General features: G+C 42.8%; 1 protein-coding gene across 2 annotated transcripts in view; it reads left to right on the forward strand.

The window, feature by feature from the left end:
• CREB3L1 (cAMP responsive element binding protein 3 like 1) overlaps positions 1 to 12092 on the forward strand; it is a 78450-nt gene extending 66358 nt beyond the window's left edge. Inside the window, exons 9-12 of one of the 2 annotated variants that reach the window (XM_040409145.1) lie at positions 4571 to 4670; positions 7323 to 7449; positions 10398 to 10608; positions 11433 to 12092. In XM_040409145.1, the coding sequence (XP_040265079.1) occupies positions 4571 to 4670; positions 7323 to 7449; positions 10398 to 10608; positions 11433 to 11457 (463 nt within the window). In that variant the 3' untranslated portion in view covers positions 11458 to 12092. The remainder of the gene's footprint in view (positions 1 to 4570; positions 4671 to 7322; positions 7450 to 10397; positions 10609 to 11432) is intronic. The other variant, XM_040409146.1, reaches the window with a different exon arrangement.
• The last annotated feature ends 2963 nt before the right edge of the window (positions 12093 to 15055 follow it).

A 15055-nucleotide genomic window follows, 5' to 3' on the forward strand; every position in this document is an offset into this window, starting at 1 on the left:
CCTCAAGGTTGAACAAGGGGGGGGGGGGGGTATGTGACACAGTAAAGGGAGTTGTATGGGGAGGCAGGTATTTTCCTCCCAGTGTGTGCTGCTGGACTGATTAGCGGCCTGGTGGAGTCAAACACTGGACTGGACTCATGTGCCGGTCCGGGTTTTGACAACACCTAGCTGCCTTTAAAAGACAGCTGGGTTCAGCAAAAAGGATCTTTGTATTGGGATCTGAGGCTTGTGCTGGGCTTGGAGGTCTGAGACCAGTGTGAGGGGCCGCCTAAAGTCTGTTCATGGACTCTTTGAGGCAGAACTGCCAGCTGGGTGTAAACTAACACCAAAACCAAAAGGTGACTTTTTTGTGTTGAATGTGACTTTATGTTTATGAACTTGCCAAGAGTGTGAATAAACACTGAACTGTTTGATTTAAGAACTGGTTGGTGCCTCTATACTGCGTCCGCTTATCCTGCCTACCAGAGCGAATCCCCACAGGCCTTAACCCTCTAAGGACCCATGACGTACATGTACGTCATCTCTGGCCGAGACAAGGAACAGAGAAGTACATGTACGTCATGGTGATCGGGCGGGTGCAGGAGCTGCACCCGCCCGATCAGCGGCAGGGGTTCGGCAGTCACTGATAGCCGGACCCCTGCTAAATGCGCCAGCATCGGTGAAATTACTGAGGCTGACGCATTAACCCCTCCACAGCCGCGGTCAGCGCTGACCGCGGCACGTTTGATGTCCGTGCAGGGAGGAAGTAGCCATCGGGTCCCCGCGCTGCTGTGACGGGGGCCCGATGGCATGGAAGGCAGCACGATGCCTTACAGCCAATGCATGACAATACAGAAGTCCCAGAGTGGTGCAAATTTTTTATTTTTTTTAAAGTTTCAAGTAAAAAAAAAAAAAATACCGTAGCCTTTTGCCAAAATAAAGGGAAAAAAAATAGGAAAAAAAGAAAAGTAGACATATTAGGTATTGCCGCATTCGTATCGACCGGCTCTATAAAAATATCACATGACCTAACCCCTCAGGTGAACACAGTCAAAAAAAATAATTAAAACTGTGCTAAATAAACCATTTTTTTGTCACCTTACATCACTAAAAGTGCAACACCAAGCGATCAAAAAGGCGTATACCCCCCAAAATAGTACCAATCTAACCGTCACCTCATCCCACAAAAAATGAGTCGCTACCTAAGACAATCGCCCAAAAAATAAAAAAAAACTATGGCTCAGAATATGGAGACACTAAAACATTGTTTATTTTGTGCAAAAAATGCTGTTATTGTGTAAAACTTAAGTAAATAAAAAAAAGTATACATATTAGGTATTGCCGTGTCTGTAACAACCTGCTCTATAAAAATACCACATGACCTAACCCCTCAGATGACCGCCGTAAATAAAAAAAATAAAAAAAACGGTGTCAAAAAAGCCATTTTTTGTCACCTTACATCACAAAAAGTATAATAGCAAGCGATCAGAAAGTCATATGCACCCCAAAATAGTGCCAATCAAACCGTCATCTCATCCCACAAAAATTATACCCAACCTAAGACAATTGCCCAAAAACTGAAAAAACTATGGCTCTCAGAATATGGAGACACTAAAACATGTTTTTTTTGTTTCAAAAACGATATCATTGTGTAAAACTTACATAAATTTAAAAAAGTAGACATATTAGGTATCGCCGCGTCCGTAATAACCTTACATCACAAAAAGTGTAATAGCAAGCAATCAAAAAGTCATATGCACCCTATAATAGTACCAATCAAACCGTCATCTCATCCCGAAAAAAATGAGCCCCTACACAAGACAGTCGCTGGAAAGAATAAAAAAACTACGTCTTTCAGAATGTGGAGATACTAAAAAATATTTTTTTTTCAAATGCTTTGTTATGTAAAACTGAAACAAACAACAAAAAAAGTAGTCCTATTTGGTATTGTCGCGTCCATAACAACCTGCTCTATAAAAATACCACATGAATGTTGTAAATAACAAAAAATACAAACGGTGCCTAAACAGCTATTTTTTGTTACCTTACCTCACAAAAAGTGTAATACAGAGCAACCAAAAATCATATGTACCCTAAAAAAGTACTAACAAAACTGCCACCTTATCCCAAAATGGGGTCACTTTTTTGGAATTTCTACTCTAGGGGGGCTTCAAATGGGACATGGTGTCAAAAAAACAGTCCAGCAAAATCTGCCTTCCAAAAACCATATGGCGTTCTTTTCCTTCTGCGTAATACCGTGTGGCCGTACAGCAGTTTACGACCACATATAGGGTGTTTTTGTAAACTACAGAATCAGGGCCATAAATATTGAGTATTGTTTGGCTGTTAACCCTTGCTTTGTAACTGGAAAAAAATTATTAAAATGGAAGATCTGCCAAAAAAGTGAAATTTCATCTCTATTTTTCATTAATTCTTGTGGGACACCTAAAGGGTTAACAAAGTTTGTAAAATTAGTTTTGTATACCATGAGGGGTGTCGTTTCTAAAATGGCATAACTTTTTTGGAGTTTCTACTCTAGGGGTGCATCAGGGGTCTTGAAATGTGACATGGCAGCTTAAAATTATCCCAGTGAAATCTGCTTTCCAAAAACCATATGGCGTTCCTTTCCTTCTGCGTAATGCCGTGTGGCCGTACAGCAGTTTACGACCACATATAGGGTGTTTTTGTAAACTACAGAATCAGGGCAAGAAATATAGAGTTTTTTGGTTGTTAACCCTTGCTTTGTTATTGGATTTTTTTTTAATTAAAATGGAAAATCTGCCAAAAAAGTTAAATTCTGAAATTTCATCTCCATTTTCCATTAATTCTTGTGGAACACCTAAAAGGTTAACAAAGTTTTTAAAATCAGTTTTGAATACCTTGAGGGGTGTAGTTTCTAAAATGGGGTCATTTTTGGGTGGTTTCTATTATGTAAGCTTCTCAAAGTGACTTCAGACCTGAACTGGTCCTTAAAAAGCGGGTTTGGGAAATTTTCGTAAAAATTTGAAGATTTGCTTCTAAACTTCTAAGCCTAAAATGATCCAAATATGTAGTAGACATATGGGGAATGTAAAGTAATACCTATTTTTGGAGGTATTACTATCTATTATAAAAGTAGAGAAATTGAAAATATATATAAATAAAAATAAATAAATTTTACTCAATTTTACCACTGTCATGAAGTACAATATGTGACGAGAAAACAATCTCAGAATGGCCTGGATAAATAAAAGCGTTTTGAAGTTATCACCACATAAAGGGACACGTCAGATTTTAAAAAAATGGCCTGGTCCTTAAGGTGAATTATGGCAGGGTACTTAAGAGGTTAAGCATGCACACAGAAATGTCAATATCATAAACGACAATAACATCATCTCTGTGACTCTGCTGAAAACCAATACCAACGGGGCATTTCTGAAACAAATCCCAGACCAAGGGAAGAGGCGCCAGAGAATCAATACCTCCCAAACAATAGTAAATTTAAATTGCCACCCAGCATCTACCGCTCTGCGGTTTATTCCCAACTACAAGACACAGTGTTGTAGTATTTTATTGACATTAAAATGTGTCTTATTTTTAACAAGAACAAACTTTACTGAAGTTTGGAAACTAAAAGGAAAAAATAGTCAAATGTTTACTGGGTGTATTGGGTCATGCTGGAAGATGTATAACAAGTCTTTGTCTCCGAGCGAGGACAGACTGGCCAAGCAAGGGAAGTCTGTACGTGAAGAACACGGGATTGTAGTGCCATCTGCTGTTGACAAATTGCAATAACTTGCTAAGAACTCTGTTCATCTCATTCTTAGTTAGGGCTCGTTCACACGACCGCGTGAAGCCCGTGCCCATGCTGTGGACCACAAATTGCGGTCCGCAATGCACGGGCACCGACCGTGGCCCAGCAGCATGGGGATCGTGGACTCATTCACTTGAATGGGTCCGCGATCCCTCCGTTCCGCAAAAAGATAGAGCATGTTCTATCTTTTTGCGGTGCTGAGGCACGGAACGGAAACCCAGAAAGCACTCTGTAGTGCTTCGTTCCGTGCTTCCGTTCTGCATCTCCAGATGTGTGGATCCAGATGTGTGGATCCGCAAATGCGGTCCGCAATACGGCAACAGGCAGCACACATTTGTGTAAGCGAGCCCTTATACAGTATATGTTTCTGGCAAAGCTGGACGTCATTATAGGGCAGGGATGGCTAACCTCTGGCACCTCCAGCTGTGGTGAAACTACGAGTCCCAGAATGCTCCATTCATTTCTAAAGAGTTCTTAGAACACCCAAGCAAGTGTGGATCTTGGGAGTTGTAGTTTTACCACAGCTGGAGTGCCGGACGTTAGCCATCACAGCTATAGGGGGTGCTGAGGTTGTAGATGCACCCAGGCCTTGGTGCTTGAAGGAGCCCAATGGTCTCCTCTACCCAATACTGAATTTTGGAGGTGGGGGGGAAGGGGGGTTTGCAGAGTTTGTATCAGGACCCACAATCTTCAAGTTGCCCCTGTGATAACTAGCTGGTTTTACCATTCAGGAGCCTGGGAAAGCTGGGTTATTTGGGACAGCATGGAATCTCACTCAATTTGTATTCTGATCCCCAGGTCTCTGCTGCAGCAGTTACAGAAGCTCCAGGCTTTAGTGACAGGAAAAGTGCCAAGACCCTGCAAACTTGCAGCAACCCAGACAGGAACTTGTCTTATGGTAGGTCGTATGAAAAGATGACCTGTGTGATGCTTTAACAATATGGGAGCTGCCCTTTATCACCTTTGGATTTTGGAGACCTCCTGTTATTTGTGGAAATGTCTTGTGTGTGACATTTGTGGACTGAAGAGTCCTTGCTCTTATCTGTATGATATGGAGCTCTGTGTACTTTATAATGTGTCATACGCCATTTTCTGGAGTGTGTACATACATTATATATACTTACATATACGGTATGTGCTCCATTCGATATAGTAATCTCAAATTGTGCCTGTTCAGGATTACTGGTTCTGTACAGATGATGCTATTATTAACAGTCTGGATATTACAGAACTGGAAACTGAGTTAGTGAATTATTGACTGTGTTCTCCAGAGTGTCTATACCACTGAGTGTGTTCTCCAGAGTGTCTGCACCACTGAGTGTGTTCTCCAGAGTGTCTGCACCACTGAGTGTGTTCTCCAGAGTGTCTATACCACTTAATGTGTTCTCCAGAGTTTCTGCACCACTGAGTGTGTTCTCCAGAGTGTCTATACCACTTAATGTGTTCTCCAGAGTGTCTACACCACTGAGTGTGTTCTCCAGAGTGTCTATACCACTTAATGTGTTCTCCAGAGTGTCTATACCACTGAGTGTGTTCTCCAGAGTGTCTATACCACTGAGTGTGTTCTCCAGAGTGTCTGCACCACTGATTGCGTTCTCCAGAGTGTCTGCACCACTGATTGCGTTCTCCAGAGTGTCTGCACCACTGATTGCGTTCTCCAGAGTGTCTACACCACTGAGTGTGTTCTCCAGAGTGTCTACACCACTGAGTGTGTTCTCCAGAGTGTCTGCACCACTGAGTGTGTTCTCCAGAGTGTCTACACCACTGAGTGTGTTCTCCAGAGTGTCTACACCACTGAGTGTGTTCTCCAGAGTGTCTACACCACTGAGTGTGTTCTCCAGAGTGTCTACACCACTGAGTGTGTTCTCCAGAGTGTCTACACCACTGAGTGTGTTCTCCAGAGTGTCTATACCACTTAATGTGTTCTCCAGAGTGTCTGCACTACTGATTGCGTTCTCCAGAGTGTCTGCACCAATGATTGTGTTCTCCAGAGTGTCTGCACCACTGATTGCGTTCTCCAGAGTTTCTGCACCACTGATTGCGTTCTCCAGAGTGTCTGCACCACTGAGTGTGTTCTCCAGAGTGTCTACACCACTGAGTGTGTTCTCCAGAGTGTCTACATCACTGAGTGTGTTCTCCAGAGTGTCTACACCACTGAGTGTGTTCTCCAGAGTGTCTACACCACTGAGTGTGTTCTCCAGAGTGTCTACACCACTGAGTGTGTTCTCCAGAGTGTCTACATCACTGAGTGTGTTCTCCAGAGTGTCTACACCACTGAGTGTGTTCTCCAGAGTGTCTACACCACTGAGTGTGTTCTCCAGAGTGTCTACACCACTGAGTGTGTTCTCCAGAGTGTCTACACCACTGAGTGTGTTCTCCAGATTGTCTACACCACTGAGTGTGTTCTCCAGAGTGTCTACACCACTGAGTGTGTTCTCCAGAATGCCTGCACCACTGATTGTTTTCTCCGGAGAGCCTGCACCACTGACTGTGTTCCATACAGTGCCTGCATCACTGACTGGGTACTCCTAGAGTGCCTGCATCGGCGACTATGTTCACTGACTGACTATGTTCACTGACTGTGTTCTCCAGAGTGTCTGCACCACTGATTGTGTTATTCAGAGTATCTACACCACTGATTGTGTTATCCAGAATGCCTGCACCACTGATTGTGTTCCATACAGTGCCTTCATCACTGACTGGGTACTCCTAGAGTGCCTGCACCGGCGACTATGTTCTCTAAAGTTCCTGCACCACCAAGTGTCTTCTCCAGAGTGCCTGCAGACGGTATTCTCCAGAGTTCCTGTACCACTGACCACTGGAGTGTGTACATACATTATATATACTTACATATACGGTATGTGCTCCATTCTATATAGTAATCTCAAACTTTGCCTGTTCAGGATTGCTGGTTCTGTACAGATGATGCTATTATTAACAGTCTGGATATTACAGAACTGGAAACCATTTACTGTGTTCTCCAGAATGTCTGCACCGCTCACTATGTTCTCCAGAGTGTCTGCACCACTGATTGTCTTCTTCAGAGTGCCTGCACCACTGACTGTGTTCTGCTATAGTGCCTGACCACTCACTATATACTCCTAGAGTGTCTGCACCGCTGACTGTGTTCTCTATAGTGTCTGCACCACTGACTGTGTTCTCCAAAAAATTCCCAAAATCCATAAAATACAGATGTCTAATATATTTTTACAATTTTTATTGAGTTCAACACTCGCTCCAAATCCATATGCACTATACTTTGGGAGGGAGCTTAGTCCATTCAGCCTACCAATTATAATTATAATATTATAATACCACCTTTGCATCTACAGCCATACAAGAATCTTCATCTCTGGTTGCAGTCTCTTTTGTATGCATGTGTATTAATAGGCCTCTATGGTGCTGTCCCTTCATGTCTCGCCCTGAACTTTCCACTGCGGGTTTATTTAACACATAATGATTTACAAATTCGGGTTACCTCTAAACTAACATACTATAACCAGCCTCTTGTTTGCATGCTGTCTCTCTGACATCTTTCTCCTCTCTGCAGGTTGTCGTATTGTGCTTTATTCTTGCCTTTGGTTCCATGATTCCGTCCTTCCCAGAGTTCTCTTCGGGGTCTCAGACAGTGAAATCAGCCCCTCTATTGGCACCTGACCTGTATACCCTCAGCCAGAGTAAGACACCTCAATGAGCAAAGATATTTCACTACTTTTCCTCTTAAAGGACATCTGTCAGCAGAATTGTACCTATGACACTGGCTGACCTGTTACATGTTCACTTGGCAGCTGAAGGCATCTGTGTTGGTTCCATGTTCATATGTGCCTGCATTGCTGAGAAACATGATGTTTTAATAAATGCAAATGAACCTCTAGGAGCAACAGGGGCGTTACTGTTTCTCCTAGAGGCTCTGCTGTCTCTGCAACTGCCGCTATCTCTGCACTTTGATTGACAGGGCCAGGCAGTGTAGGCGTTTGACTTGGAGAGGGCTCTGCAGTTGCAGAGAGAGCAGAGTCTCTAGGTGTGATGCCAACGCCTCTGTTGCTCCTAGAAGCTAATTTGCATATATTAAGACATCATTTTCTCAGCAATGCATAAACATATGAACATGGGGCCAAGTGAACATGTAACAGGCCAGCCAGTGTCATAAGTACAAATCTGCTGACAGATGCCCTTTCACCTGCGTGTAAACATGAGATTTTGCATGTGGATAAAGCCAACTTGAGTGGGACCCTATGGGAAATCCCTGCTGCTCTGATTACTTTCATCTTCATGATCTTGTCTTCCTCAGTATAAGTGGTGCCAAAGGTGTCTGGCAGTCACATACCTCCTCCTCCATAGAAATAACAAGCCCCTTAGACTGCGCTAATTAAGCAGGTTTATAGGGATGTAGCGAAGGACTGATGCCAGCAGAACTATAGTTTGTTCTACAAGTATTATTAGTTGGAGACGAAGACTGGTTGCTCATCATGACATACGAATGGCTTCTGTTTTTGAAGGTTCTCAGATACTTGTAGAGATTATGGGATTTTTATAGACTTCCTATCAGAAATGTAAAAAATAACGTTTGGAAGAGCTGATAAATGGGAACAGTAGCTGCACAGCATATAGACGGAAGTTATTAGGGGCTCTTTAATTATACATTTCCTTCTACTTTTCCATCAGAAAATAATCATCTCACAGCTTGAAATCTTATAGCTGAATCAGGTGGAAAAGCATGTTAATTAAATCGCTATCTATTCCAGTTAATATCTGATGAAACCTCTTTTGACCTCCATCAGTCATTGAAAAATGGTTGAAGTAAACCGACAGTGGCAAGATATCAGGTTTGGATTGCTTGCAACTGACGGATCGCAGTCGCGGTAAAATTGCGAGTCAAAACTTGACCCCATTCGCGTTCATCGTGTTGCAGTGTACATACAGTAGCTTCGTGTTATATGACCAACATCGACCCTTAGCCCGCAGGAATGGATGTAGAATGAAAGTTGGAAGGCGCGTAACTTTTCATTATAGAAATAATTACGTTTTACTTGCTGGGAGGACCCAGCATGCCAGTGCATTACAAAGGAAGCCTATTAAATTTCAGTGGGCACTGTGTAATGCTTCGTTTCTCCTGCGGTGGTGCTGTAGAGAAAGTGAACATTTGCCGACACAGATTAGAGCTGATCGCCCAGAATCCCACCAGCAGTAAACCCTTTAATTAGCTTATTGTGGGGGGTCTTTTCAAACTAAAAAGTGTCGTACAAAGTGGAGACACTATATGTAAACTCATTGCATACTTGCCTCCTGCAATCTGGGGCAGATCACCAATGGAGACATATGAATTCATAGGTGCGCGAAGAACAAACTGGGGTATGCTTCTATCAAAGAATCAGGGGCAGACTGGCCATAGACTTTACAGGGAAATTTCCCAGTGGTCCGATGCCCAAGGGGGCCACCGAGCCCTTCCTGTGGCCGCCAGCCAGGTAAATAATGATCTGATGTTCTCAGCTTTAATGCTGGGAGCCTCAAGTACGTATGCACCTGGCCATTTTGTGCAAGTGCCCTCCTGAACTCAACTGCACATCCTCAGGACGATGATACAGTTGAATTGTCTGGTGAGGGTGGCAGTATTTTGTGCGGCACTGTGGTATTTGGTTCTGCTGAAGCAGTATTTTGTGCACTATGGTATTGCAGGCCCTGCCTACTTGTGTTTCCCCATCTTTTGTACTTTTATACCCGCCTACAACATGAGGCAATTTTTAGATTTTTTTCAGGATAAATTTTGGTTCCCAGTCCGTCCCTGCACAGAATAGGTTATGCTGGAGAGCCATAGGTTGCAGACCGCAATTCTAACACAGAACATGGGCCTAAGTGAGTTAGAAAACTCTCAAATTTGATGGAAATTATTCTTTTCTATAAGTGTTGTCCGTGCGTGTATGAAATGTATAGCAAATACCATCATCTCGGAAAGGGTCACTTTTGATCTGCACCTAAACCATGTAAATGTCTCATGTTGAATCCAGTTGACTTGATGTACCCTACAGAACTGGTCATCTAGTTTAATGGCCAAATTTCTAACGCCACTCTGACTACATGGAAGCAATAATGCAAGACCTCTAGGTTGTTTGATGTCATCTACGAAATGCTTTCATGTGAAACTGACAATACCATAAAGGATGATGGATGAGGGCTAAAAACTTTTTATATGTTATATGGGTAATTAAAGGGGTTATCCCTTGGAAAGGATAGGTGATAAATAATGGATCGCGAGCAGTCCGACTTCTGTGGAGCCACAACAGTTCTGAGATTGGGGTCCTTCAATCACATCTCTGAATGGAGTGGTAGCATGTCTGTCCACCACTCCATTCCCTTCTCAGAGGTGTCTACACCAGCCCCATAGAATGAATGAAGCAGTGGAGCAACATGCCCTACTGCTCCACTCAGAGAGGAATTGGGATTGTTGGAGGTCCCAGTAGTCCCCCCCTCCCTACTATCCAATATTTATCAGCTATCCTGTGGATCAGTGATAAATACTTTTTTTTTTATAGGATAACCCTTTTAAGTATAGAACTTTGTATTTCTTCATAACTTATATTGGGGATTTTTACAATGTATATATATATATTTATTTATTTATTTTCAGTCCGCTCCCGAAGCCTCTTGTCCTACGATGAAGGAGCTGGAGTTTCAGCAGAGGATGCCACCACAGCTTTGGGAGACCACAGAAAATGGACCTCTGACGCAGCATCTCTCAGCAACCATCTCGAAAACATGGCTCACGAAAGGGACAAGTACCTTGGACAGACAGAACGGAAGAACCAGACACATGGAAGATTCACAGAGCAGGAAGAGGGGTGCGTCGTCACTTTTGTCTTGGGTTTAACAAATTTAGATCCACTGCTGAGTGGGCGCCTTAGAATATATTTAGCTTTAATTCAAATAGATTTATAAAGTGTGTTAGGCCATTAATAGCAAAGCAATAAAACGAGGCACGTGAATAGTTCAGTGGAGACACCAACACCATACAAGGTCTCAGATGTCTGGTAATATTCTGAAACCCCTTTGGCTTTCTTTACAGCCTTCTGCAATTCTCTAGCAAAGTGCTGATTCAAGGAAGGCAATCATTGAAATGGTCCTTTGCAATTATTCCAAATTATTACGTTCTTTGATGAGACTGGTAGAAGCCCTTTAGACTGCCCGATGTTTGGGTAGATTTTTGCAAACAAGCGTTCATACACTCTGCCGGTATGAAGGTGCTGCTCATTACCCGCTAGCAGATATCGGTGCAAAAGACACGTTGGACCAATTGGATTTCAAGAAATAAGCCATCACTAGAGATCCTGGTGGCGGCTTATTCCCCTCTTCCTATTCAGAATACATGTATGTTTGGTCGAGCATATGTGTATGTGGGGGGAATTGGGTTGGCCCACCTAATTCCTAGAGTGAGCAATATCAGTTGCTTGTTTTCACACCTCTTTCAGATTTATTTGTGAACTACTATTCCCAACCTCCAGGACTTCTTATTCCAATTTCTGCTCGAGAGTTACGGAAATCATAGTTCCTAACTAAGTCGTTAGTGTCGCTGTGTGCGAAGCTTCAGGCCGCGTTATGTAAACGTGTGAGGACCTGTCCTATGTGATGAATTCAGAGCTAACCGTGACCTTTTTCTCTTTCACAGGGGCAGAAGTTCTGAGTTCTTGTAGGGTTGGGGCCAAAGGGAGAGGGATCGAAAGCTGAGCACTATACATGGGTGGAGCAGGGAAAAATTTTCTGGAATCAGAGACTAAAACATTATGGTGATCCCAGGACAAAATCTCAACCCCCAACAGATTTAGGCCTGCAACGTAATATGTGCACAGACTTTGTCAACCCGAAGCTGACACAACTGCCCTTCTTGTGCCCGAGGCAATGAGTGTGGATGGAGAGACTGACTGCCGCTTCTTCTGTACACCAAAGGAGTACGTGAATGCTCAATCTTCCATCTTGCACTATAAGGAAACCAATTTTTCTTCACTCGTAGATAAGACTTTATGGAAAGCAAACAGAAAACAGTCAATAATCCCCATTTGTTGCCAGGAAATGACTTTTTTTTTAGCTGTCGACGACTCTAAATAGTGCCCTGCTCTGCTCATCATCTTACCGGCCTGGACCCCTCTCCTTGGCCCCTGCGGCCCCTCTGTCCCTGTACAGAACACACCTGGATCTCTGGAGAAGATTTGTTAGTTAACGCAAGCTTTGTATGCACGGATACAGATTTATATGCTTCTTCTTCTCATCTCCACTCTCTGCCTGCTTCAGTCAAGCAAAATAATAAAAACAAAAAACAAAAAAAAAAAACAAGAGCATCAGCAGTAAGTCTCCGGTGTGAGTCACTGAACGGGGAGGGAGGGAGGCAAAAAACAGGTCGAAGCTGAAAAAGAGGAAAGGGAGCGGGAGAATAATGCAAAATTGAACGCCGATGCTACATTATGCATGGAAGCAATAAAAAGGTGCAATGTGTGCAACCAACTTGTTTAGCTGAGCAGCAAGGGGTTAACGGTCGGCTGCAGATGTGGAAAAGTCAGTGAGCAGTCACTCTAGTAATTCATAATCATCCTTTCTGCTGCTGACAGATCACATTCACCTAATGAGATCAGGCATCGCTTCAGCGACTAGAGGAGCAGCAGCCTCTCCCAGCCCTTGTACGGCCTCCACCGCAGGACTAATAGTGAAACAAATTCCTACTATATTTACTGCAAAATATTTACCGTTACCTCTAATGATCAGCTAGTGCCAGTCATACATGTAGGAAGCTGTCCTGTATGAGTCCCTTCTCTTGGCTATAGCAATACTAGACAGTACGGCCACCTCCATAAACTGTAAAATCAATGATACACAATGCCATGATATAGTGCTCAAATAATACCGCCATATAATGCTTAAATACCGTATTTTGTGGACTATAAGACGCATCAGACTATAAAACATACCTAGGATTTAGAGGAGGAAAATAAGAAACCAAATTTTTTTTTAATCACACCCCCATTCTTCATCAGACCCCCCAAGCTCCATCAGCCTTAGATAAGACCCCCCAACCTCTATAGCCTCAGATCAGACCCCCATCAGCCTCACATCAGAACAGAATCCCACCTGACAAAAACAACCTACTTCGATTACTCCAGCTGGCGCTGCCACTTTGCTGATCCAAGACTCACCACTCCCTTGTCTTCTTCCAGCCCGCACTGCAGTGAAACCTAATGTCGCACAACGTCAGGTCATAGTGCACGCCGCATATGTGCACTACGTACTGACTCTGTACGCAATCAGGACACAGTGCAGAGCGAGGCCTGGAAGAAGACCATGGAGGGTGAGTACTGCTGACACAGTGCTTCCCTCACCGCTCCCTGCGCTTCTTGCATACTAATGACCGCTTGCATAATGAAAGAGGTCACTAGCATTTGGACTATAAGACGCACTGCCATTTTTACCTCACTTTTTATAGTCCAAAAAATGTGGTAATTACACTATACAGTGCTCTAACAATTCTATCATACAGTGCTCAAGTGATATCACCATGCAGTTCTCAAATGATACCACCATACAGTGCTCAAATAATACCCACATGCAATGCTTAAATAAATCCACCATACAGTGCTCAAACAATTCCATCATATAGTGCTTAAATAATACCAACATATGGTGCTCAGACAATACCAAAATACTAAGCACACTATACAATACTCAAAAATACTATACTAACATACAGTGCTCAAATGACTCCACTATACAGTACTCAAATAAAACCAGCATATAGTGCTCAAATAATATCATTATACACTGCGTAAATAATTCCCCCATACTGTTCTCAAATAATTCTGTAAAAAAATAATTCAAACATACAGTACTTATATAATTCCTTTGTACAGTGCTCAAATAGTTACCCCGCAGAGTGCTCAAATTATACCAATATACAGTGGTCGAATAACATCCATACGTATAGCAGTGCTATATAAAGTCCAAATAATACTTCTTTATAATTAATATTAAGATTTGTGATGGACAGAAGCCTCGAGTGCCAGGCCATCTGGGACACCCCTTCAGCAGGCGTGACTAATGCGCACTATATGACCACATAGGTTGCACACCCATAAGGCTGGCTTATACGCAAGACATCTGTGTAGCATTCTATACAAAAATGCTGCACTAGCCACACATTACAGGTGAGTACATGGGAATCTAGCAAAGCAAGTGCAAGGGTAAAGTGGTGCCATTGTCCATAGCAGCTGAATAAATGAAAGCAGCAATCTCACTTGTTACTAAGGCCAACTTTCCATTTTTCCTATGTCCTAGTTTTGAGAACTGTCCCCAAATTTGTTTCTCAGCTATATCCAGAACCCCTATGTGGAAAGGCCGGTTCTAAAGCTGAACATTTCCAGATGGATTATAGCAGAAATCATGTATAAAGGCCCCCTAAAGAGCCTTTCCCCACCAGACACTTATAGCCATGATAAGGAGATAAGTGTCTGATCGTCAGGGTTTCATCTACTGGGGGCCCCACTAATCATAGGGTCTCATATTCCCTCATTTTGATGGATCAGTTGTGCATGTCCACATTCGGCTATCTCCGTCAATTTAATAGAGTTGAATGGAGCAGGCATATGTCTTCTAAATATCAATGTGTGCCCCAGCAATCAGAACCCTGCCAATCAGACACGTATCCCCTGTTCTGTACAGAGGATGAGTGCTGGTCAGGAGGAAACCCCTTTTTGTGTATTGACTTTTGCCTGATCTCTGGATTTGGAGCAAAGAAAACATCCAACCCAAAACGCCACCTTGTGACAGTTTGGACATACTGCAATTCCAGCAACATTGGCAAACAGGGTATGGAGGAATGGATCTACAGATCATGGGAAGGAGATGGAGGACAAACAAGCACCAAGCCCTCTTCTCTGAGGTGTTAAGGGGGTATGAGCAGGACACAGCAAATCATAAAAATGTTCTAATGTGAGAGCTATCTTATGATAGATAGATAGATAGATAGATAGATAGATAGATAGATGATAGATAGATAGATAGATAGATAGATAGATAGATATTAGATAATAGATAGATAGATAGATAGATAGATAAATAGATAGGTAGATAAATAGATATGATAAATAGATGATAGACAGAAAGATAGATATGAGATACAGACGAAAGAAAGGCCAGCAGCACACCAAGGTTTTCAACAAATGTGAAGTTTATTCCTCCAGAGTCAGCAGCGACGTTTCAACAGCTTGTTGCTGTCTTTCTCAAGCTATGTGCATATGTGTTGCAAAC

This window comes from Bufo bufo, chromosome 10 (genome assembly GCF_905171765.1).
Source record: "Bufo bufo chromosome 10, aBufBuf1.1, whole genome shotgun sequence".
NCBI lineage: Eukaryota > Metazoa > Chordata > Amphibia > Anura > Bufonidae > Bufo > Bufo bufo.